This window comes from Humulus lupulus, chromosome 6, assembly GCF_963169125.1.
Source record: "Humulus lupulus chromosome 6, drHumLupu1.1, whole genome shotgun sequence".
Classification (NCBI taxonomy): Eukaryota; Viridiplantae; Streptophyta; class Magnoliopsida; order Rosales; family Cannabaceae; genus Humulus; species Humulus lupulus.
In genome coordinates, this window is record NC_084798.1 from 216,844,372 (window position 1) to 216,854,161 (window position 9,790).

The 9,790-nt window shown below is 28.9% G+C and overlaps 1 protein-coding gene across 1 annotated transcript; it reads right to left on the reverse strand.

Moving 5' to 3' along the window:
- Positions 1-3,593: 3,593 nt before the first annotated feature.
- Positions 3,594-4,231, reverse strand: LOC133783283 (probable pectinesterase 15). The gene has a single exon (XM_062222850.1). The coding sequence runs from the start codon at positions 4,088-4,090 to the stop codon at positions 3,728-3,730; it is 363 nt and encodes a 120-aa protein (XP_062078834.1). The 5' UTR covers positions 4,091-4,231; the 3' UTR covers positions 3,594-3,727.
- Between the last annotated feature and the right edge of the window lie 5,559 nt (positions 4,232-9,790).

The window sequence follows — 9,790 nt, forward strand, 5'->3', positions numbered from 1 at the left end:
TCATCACATTCTCTCTCATTTTTTCTTGGATCAATTTCTCTATTCTCAATTTCTATTTCTTCAAATTTTCTCTCCTTACTTTCTCACTTCTTATTTTTCATCATTTTTTTTCAAATTATTTTATCTCATTATTTATTACCAACTTTTAAAATATTTTTCTCTTTGCAAATATATTTGTTAATTTTTTATTTAAAATTAAAAAAAAAATAAAACTAAAAAATTGTTTTTAGAAAACATTAACCAAACACCTATTGTTTTTTTAAAACTACAAAAACAGTTTTCTGTTCTCAATTCTGAGAACACAACTTTGAAAACAAAAAACTGAAAACAATGCCAAACAGGCTCTTAGCATCACTTGGGGCAACTGAGGTAACGATTTCCAGCCTTGAATCCCTTTTTTTTTCACCTAGTTTTTAGCTAAGTTTTGGAGTAGAAACTCAACTCTGAATTTTGGGATTTGATGAGATTTTGGCCAAGTTTAGGCTTTGGTTTTGTGTGTGTTTGAGGTGCTGAGTTGATTGAGAACTTTACCTTGAGGATTTAGCTATGTTTTGATAAGTTTTTGGTGGGTTTTCGCTTGAAGAAAACGGGGAAAATTCTTAGTTTTCATGGTGAGTCGTGAACCTGTTCTTGGGGCGCCACGACTCTCATGAACGAGAAGGAGAGGGAGGTGTCGAACCTCCATTTGAGCCGCGACACCAGTAGTGGAGCATCGTGGTGCGTGTCGAAACAGAAGAGTCTTGGGTTCTCTGACTTGAGGCGGGTTGTGACTCTTTTGTTTTGAGTCGCAATGCTTGAAGGGTTTTTGAGCCCTGGGAGGGTTTTGAGTGCGGGAACTCAAACCTAAGGGCTCGGGATTGATCCTACGACCCGGTTTAGTAGAATTCGACGTCCCGGGGCTAGGACTTACTCCGGAAGCCTTTATTCGCTCGTTTTGACAAGATTCTCTATTGGTTGTGACTAGGTTATTGCTAGGGGCTCGGAACTGGGATCGTGTTCGAGGGTCATTCTTAATATACATTGCACTTGGACCTAAGGTAAGAAAACTGCACCCAATACATGATATATGTGATTAGGGCTTGGCCCGGTTGTTGATTATAACTATGAATAGGGTTCGGCCCCTGAGAATGAACGTGATTTAGGTTATGCTTGAATACTCTGTGTCAAGATAATTATTTAATGAATGTTTGCCTTGTTTGCATGGGTAGGGCTCAGCCCCGTTAAGGAACATAGTTATTATTGTGTTTATGTTTGATTGGTTAAGATACCATGATTTATATGTATGCGTACTTGTATTGTTTGAAGTATGCTTATCTGGATCTGTATTTATTTATTTGGTTATCTGAATGTCTTAAAGCCTTAACTTATTAGTAGATGGCGACAATAGCGCGTTGCGCGCTGGTCAAGAGGCTTAGGCCCAATCAGAGACGTACTATTACGTTGGTCGACCCTATGGTCGTTGGATAACAAAGAGCTTGGCTAACTCTATGACTAGTTACTCAGAGCTAAGAGCAAGAGCCCCAGGTTACTCTATGGTCACATAGCTAGGGCATAGGACCCCGGGTTAACTCTATGGTCATCTATTCAGGGCAGCGGACCCCAGAATGATCAAATGATCATATATTTGTAATTTTATGCATGCATGAATAGGTTATTACTATTGTGCATGCTAGATATGTAGTTGGAATATGAATTTACTGTCAATGCACATGTTTAAATTTTCTTGGTGAGCTTTGGATCACAGGTGTTGTGTGGTGCAGGTAAGGGGAAAAGAAAGCTAGATCAACCATGAGTTGAGAGCTTCAGCGGTCGCGTGTACATATGCAGCTACTCGTCCACCACGACCGAGAATAGCTTAGAGGAACTAGAGTTGTATCCCTTATTTTGCTGCATAAGTCGACTGGTTGTAACTTTTAATTTGTATATACCCTTATAAATGCTTATGTGTAATATTTTGGAATCTCATGTATGTTTTAAACTTTTAAATGAAAAGTCAACTTTCCTTTGACCAAAACTTTTAACTCTAACCCTTGACATTAACCTTAGTCATACGTTTATAACTCTAACCCTTGACATAGTCATACGTTTATAACCAGCTCAAATGTATGTATTTTTCGAAGGCCAAAAAATGTCATATTTACAGCTCAATCCATGAAAATTTGTATCAAATCATAAATTGATATTTATATATAAAGACATAAAAATCGATACTTTTGCAAATCTTCCCTAAAAAGGACATACTCAAAATGTCTTCTTGTAAAACTGAGATTGAAATAATTTATTGAGTTGGATTGGGTTTATAAACCCAAATATAAGCCATCTCAAATTTGAAAGTGGACACACAAAATGAAATAATTGGGATTTCCATGTGGGCCCAACACCTACTAGATAATGATGGCCTCTTTTGAAGTCCATTATAGCCACGAGTTATTAAAGCAGGGCTCATAATCCACTGGATACGCTGCTAACTGGGCCCACAAACGGTTTCGTTTCGTTAACAAGTCAATCACATCAAAGCCCACCTTTGGGCCCACATATGTTAATGCACTAAACGTACAAAAACCAATAATGTACTATTTACTCTCATAATTAATGTGAATACTCAAATCACATTTATTTATTTTTTGAGAACTGTTTACCCTATGGTGTGATACAGAAAGACATTAGGGTACAAATCAAAATGTACCATTTTTGTTTATTTCAAACTTCAAAAGGGTCTATATTATATTCCAATTCCAGCTCATAATTGGTACTTGCTTAGACTTCAATGCATTATTTTAATTTACCTTCATAACATTTTCTGTTTTTTTTTTCACTAAGTGAGATTAGAAAAGATAAAACAATGGTCTAAGTTGGTGTATTTGTCCTAGGAGTCTATTCAAACCAAAAGCTAATTTAGGGCTTACGTGGAAAATTGTACGAAAAAATTGTAATTATGCTATAATTAGTGACAAAGTTGGGGTGTTTTTTATGATAAGTTAACTTTGAAAATATGGTCAAATTACTTTTTTATTTATTTTTATAGCAAAATCCAAAGCTCTTAAAAGAATATTATTGTGAAATGATCTACTCATGTCATTTCAAAAAAAGAAAACTTTCAAAACTTGTAAAAGTAATTTTTTTAATACAATTAAAGTATATAAATCTACCACTTATTAAGACTAATTTCTCACCAACTCTCCTAAATTTCCAATTTAGCTCAACACAAGAGTCAATTTTTTCAAAAAATTTCATAATACAAGGGTTTTTTTAATAATATATAATTGAGAAAATCAAAATCAAAATCAAAACAACTTTCCAACATTAAAAAAAAAGAATTGTAACATAAATTTAAATGTTTTTTTTTTGCTAAAATACCAAAATTTTAGCTCATTGGATTGCTTACGTAAGGATTACACTACTCTAGTCTAGCTAAGCTAAGCTAGGCTCGACCACAGACGATCACTCACTCACTCACGTACACTCACTCAAGTAGTGGTGCGCACTACGCACACTGCGTAAACTAACCCTGATTAGTATAACTGTAACATTATTAAAATAAATAAAGGAATTAAAATTAAAAAAAAAAATTAACGAAAAAAAAAACTCAAATATTATTCTTCCCAAGATATACAGTAAAGAAAAAAAAGCGTTATGTCAAACTACAAAGGAAGAAAATCTCAAAGAAAAAAAAAAGGAGTTACAGTGATTTTGGATGAGCTTACTATGGCTCTGGTTCTGGAACTATCTACTCGGCCTTGGAGGAGCTTTCTACGGCGTGTTCATCGAGTGGCTTGATTGGCTGTTCAACCTCATCGTGGTGGTTGTTGTGGTTGTGGTGATGGTGGTGGTGGTGGAGGTCGGGTTGTCCGGCGACGTAATCGAGGAGACCTTCGCCGGTTTTATCGGCGGCGGCGGGAGGTAAGGAGGTTTTAGCGAAGACGAGTACGGCGATGAGGAAGAGAGCGGTGGAGAGGAGAAGTGGCCAGAAGTAAGCTAAAATGGTGAGGAATTTGGGGGCGACGAGGATCAGCGTAGTGATTACGAAGCAGAGAACGAGCGTTATCAGGATGTGGAACTTGAATCTCATCAACTTTTCCTGGATCTCCATTATCAGTGAAGAAAGAAAAGAAGAGAAAAGAGACGAAGCTTTGGTTGTTTGGTTGGAGAGAAAATCGGTTCGGATTTTGTATGTGAAAAAGGAAAATGGGAAAGAAAAAGTAGTAAGCGAAGTCTCTCTCTCTCTCTCTCTCTCTCTCTTACTCTTTTCTGAGTCTCTGTGCAGAGATTCTCTGGAGAGTGTTTAGTGGTTTTTTGCTAATTGAGCCTTTGTTTTTTTTGGGTTTTAGTTTTACTTTTTTAACCTTCTGTGATCGGTGGTTTGTTTTTCACTGTTGACTGAAATTACCAAAATGCCCATGGCTTTCGTGTATTTTTTTTTAGTGTTATTAGGTTTGCTAATTTATAAGAGTTTATAACTTTTTTAGATCATATTTTTGGTCACATTATTTTTTTGGATCTTGTATTTTGACGAATTATTTTTTGGATTCTGTGTTTTAAAATAGTTCAAATAGACTCCTAAAATCACAAATATTTTTGAACTAAAATCACAAATAATTCATCAAACTAACAACTCAGACCAAAAATACAGTCATTCTGTCTATGGATTGTGTTGTTATATTCAATTTTTTGTTCATCAAAATTAGGTTTACAAAACACAGGGTCCAAAAAATAATTTGTAAAAAAATAATATCCAAACAAGTAATGAGTCAAAACACAAGGTCTAAAAATGTATAAACCTAATTGACAATTTGGGTTATTTTGTACACTTTATTATCTTTTGGTTTTTTCTTCATTAGGCTGTTTTTAATTATTTTTTTTTCAATGGTTTTGTTTTACTTTGTGATTTTGTCAATATGTGTCTGATGGTTTTTGTGTTCATTAGTTTATGGTATTTTAAGGGAATCCAACAACAAATAATGAAAAAAAAAATTATTTTTTTAAAAGTTCCATAGAAAAATATAGCTAAAATTATATTTTAATAACAATATAGTATATACCATTACTTACATATAATTTTTTTTTCTTTCATTTTCTTTAAATTTAGTGTGTTAATCGTTTTTTTTTATCTCTAGTTTTAGTAAAAAATAATATGTATAGATAAGCTTACTTAAAAAAATAAAAGAAGAATGAAAGAGTGAATAGATTCGAAAAGATTTATGTCAAATTTAGTTTTTTTTTTTTTTTTTTTTTTGGATATTATTATAAAATATTGGGATGTGAATATCATGTCCTTATATTAAGTAATATATGTTCATGATTGGAGAAAAAAATATAGGATTGGATTATTAAAAAACAAAATCAATGTATTTTGATTATAAGTTTGAAAGTATATTGAAATAAAAAATTAACCAATCCACCTAAAATCGGTTGAAAAAATTGTGTAACATCTCTATTTTTTTCATAGTTTTTTTTTCAAAAAAATATCAACTTATTCATTTTTTTTAATTGCTTTTGCTCATAATTTTGTAAACGATAGCCTCTTCTTATATAATTGCGGTGAAAATATAATTCCACTAATAAAATTTACAAGTACTTTTAGCATTATTGATTTTTACTTTCTTGTTATTTTTGTTAATTATAAAAAAAAAAAAAGAGAAACACACAAAAAATCATAGTGAAGTGAGATTTTCAAAATAAACCAATCTTAAATGTCTTTTTTTTAAAATATATATTTTTGCCGTAATATAGAGGCATTTTATTTGATGATGTAGTTTTGTAAAGTTTTATCTATTTCAAGAAAAAATTGTCTTGTTTACAAAATTTGAAATACGAATAAGTGCAATGATTTATTTTATGTATTTTTGCCAATAATATATAGAAACAAAACTAGTAGAAAGAACAAACTCATTGAAAAAAATAAAATAAAATAAAATCAAGGACCATTATTAACTCAAGCAAAAAAAGGGTAAAAAAGTAATTTTGAATAAAAAGAGATACGACGACTCACATATATCTGTCGTTTCAGTAAACTTTGTCGTATGCATGAAATTTCAAAATGCGCCTGATTTAGCTTTAACCAAAGTTTTTGTTTGTTTATGGGGCAAGATAAGATGTATCACATGAAGCGGTAATCCGAGGCCGAAAAAGTTATTCCAATTAAGAATAATTATATTCCAAAAACCCACTTTATTTTTTTTTAATATTTCAACATTTTAATTTAAATAATAGATTTAGCATATTATGGGTACATTATTTTTTTATGGTTATTATATACATCTTATTGTTCTCCTCTCCTTTTTCGGTTCTCATTATTTTATTATATGTCATAAACACTCATTTTGGCTTATTCAAACATATATTCGTTGAAATCTATATATATTTGTTGATAGATGGTTATATAAGTTTTAATTGTTATATTTTTATTTAATAACTGTGATCAATTTGGTATTTCATTAAAAATATTTAATAATAAGTTATGATAGCTTAATATTTGAAATTAGTTACCACTTGTTGGCATAATTAGTGGTCACTTTAGAATTTGTAACCTAATAGCATCTCTAATAAACTAATAAAGGGGATTACTTGATAAATATCCAGTTTTAGGATTAGTTAACTAAAATTAGCTATTAAATAATTTTAGTTAAATTTTACCCATTATTATAATGATATTTCTCATAGTTCATTTGCTTATACACATATAATTTAGTTATGACTGAAAGGTATAATTGGTAGATTCAAATAAATATTGGGTATAAAATTAATTTTTTTAAAAAGTGGCTAAAAATTAAATGGCATCTCTAAAACTGGACACTCAGTGTAATTTGTACCTAAAACTAACTAATATAGAGTGTTATAAAAGTGATGCATAATTAATTTTTTAGCCCATTTTCAACAAATGTAACTCCAATAGTGGTCTAAAATGTGTGCACATGCTAAAAGTTGTGTCAAATTTGACACAAAATAAAGCACGGGTAAAATTTGGCCCACAATAAATATCGCATTTTTTAAGTACTCCTTTGTCACTCATTAATACAATTTAGTAATTGAAAAATATTTTTAATTTTTAATTTATCTTTTAATAAAAAAATTAATTGTTTTGTATATTTTCAATATGCATTTTCAGGTTTATTGACTCTTTTTAGCTAGTTTACACTTTATCTAATAGAGTACAAATGCAGAAAGTAGGTCAAATATTGTATTTACACATATTTTAGGTCAAATTTGGAACAAAATATGCACCATCCATTGAAGATGGTCTAAGGTAAAAGGTTCGAACCAAACCCTTGTTCATACTTGGTGGTGTTTTTGGTTCTCAAAGTTAGTGGTAAAGCTCACATCCTCATTCATTATTAAGAGGTTCGACACTTTTTTTTTTTTTTTTTTCAAGATTGAATTAAACGTTATCTGTATTAAAAATTATCATCAAACTTAAAAGTTACGCAGTTGCCAAAAGTATTTTCTCAAAAGAATTATATTAGGTTGGGACTTCTTATAAATATTGTAAAGTAAATTGATTGATACTAAAGTGTATTCAATCACTGATTTTAACATGTGATAAACTCAAAAAGAACACTAGTATATAATATATTATTTTATTTTTTGTAATTGATTATTATAGAAACGCAATCATGAAAAATTCTTATATATAATGTGACTTTGAAGCAAGACAAATTGTAGAAAGTTTTTGGAGAATCAATTATAACATTGACAAATTATCTATTTAGGCTTTGAAAAGATAAATTCATAACTATTATTATTCATTTGACACACCAACAACTCAAATTAGTTGATTTTTTATTTTTTATTTTTTACTTGGGTTCATTAGCCTCAAGTGTTAAATGTTATATGTACTAGGAACAAACTTTAGTTCATTTTCAATAATTGAACAAAAAAAGAAGTTAATTCTTATAGCTCATTTTTTTTAAGAAGTAGAAAAAACCCTAAAAGATCATTCAATTATGAGAGCAGTCAACTCAATGCATGTTTCATGCATTACAAAAAAGACATGCCATGTGGAGAAAGAGCAGAAGAAAATAATAATAATAATTTGTTTTACATAAATAAATTATTTTAAATATATTTGTAAAATATTTCAAAATGCAAAAAAAATAATTTTAAGTAGGCAAAGAAATACTTTTATTATCTTATTAAAATTAATTTGACAAAAAACTTAAAGAGAAATTTTATTTACTCCTTATAAATATAAAAACATCTCTTTAAATATAAAAAGTGAATTCTTAAGAAAAACACAAATAAGTAAGTAAAATAATATCCTTAATAAATATAAGAATGGTCTAAATTTTTAAACAATTATCCGTAGAAGGCATCTATTAAAAGTTCAAATAGTAATGTAAATAAAAGGTAACTTATTTTAAAAAAGTAGATCCTAAACTTTTCATTGGAAAATGGAAGGAAGTTCAATAAAATTTCAAAATGATTAAAATTCTTTTAGCAATATACAACACATGCAAATGACATATTTGGACTATGAGTATTAGTAGATAATAACAATAATAATAATGATAACAGAAAATTCTATATTTTTTCTAAATACGTAGTCAGTCTTAGCATTTCATTAAATGATAATTCAAACTATATGTTTTACAAAATGAATCAAAATAACATCCTAAATTCAATTTTTATGAGAATATTTTCAAATATATTCTTTTATTATCAACTCCTTAATCACATTCTCCCTTCCATTAACCTATCATATCGCCAATGACAAAAAAATTATCTCTTAATTAATTTTTTTTTATTAAAATTGGGTTTATAATATTATTTTGATCTATTCTGTAAAAGTCAAATTTTGAATTATCATTTAACAAAACAGAAAAACCGATCACGTATTTAGAGAAAATACAAAGACCAAAATAGTATTTTCCCTCACCGTCACATTTAGTAATCTTTGTCGAAGGTATTGTTCATTTGTTCCTTTATCGACTGTCTATAATCTTGTTAACAACTACAAGCCTACCACTACAAACAAAGTGTTTAATTTTGTATGTTGGTTGATCGCCCTTTCGGAAAATCATTTATCATTTTGGCTTATTCATAAGCTAAGTAGTGGACTTGTTCCTGTTTTTTTTTTAATGAAACTTCTTAGATTACACTTAAAAAAAAAAAAAAGAATTGAGGGTAGTGGTCATCTTAATATGTGGGCCAAATTGGTCAAATAGGGACATAACCCCACTCTTAATCTTTTCTGTATTATATATTTAACCTTAAGTTGATTCTTAATATATATATTTAGAAAAAATATAATTTTGATATAATTTTTTATGAAATAATTACATCTCCCATCGTAATATAAAAAAAAATCATTTTATTCGGTATATTTAATAAATTACAAAAATACAAAAGCTCCAACCGTCTTTGAATTCAGGCATAGGTTTTCCCCAACCATTTTTTTTTACCTTTGTTTTAATAATAAAAGTAATAATAATTATAGTACTACCTTCAATAAAATAAAATAAAGGAGATTAATTTATTTTTATTTAAAATAAATATATTTATTAATATTAAAATTAATATTTATACAATTACTCAAAAAATAAATAAATATTTATACAAGTTACAATATGTTGTTAATTAAAATTAATATTAATAACTATATGTTACAATATACAGTTAAAGATAATCACAATATTATTATTCATTATAAAAATATTATATATATTTTTTAAATCATAGCTAGTCAAATCTCAACACTCAATGTTAAACCAAAATCATAATCCAATCCAAGTTTCAAGTTTTGTTACAAAAATATATTTAAAGTTAAAAAATTAGTTTTGTAAATCTTTGTAAT

Bases quoted from the DNA above. Each gene is read 5' to 3' on its own strand.
- LOC133783283 (XM_062222850.1), bottom strand. From the start codon at position 4,090: ATGGAGATCCAGGAAAAGTTGATGAGATTCAAGTTCCACATCCTGATA.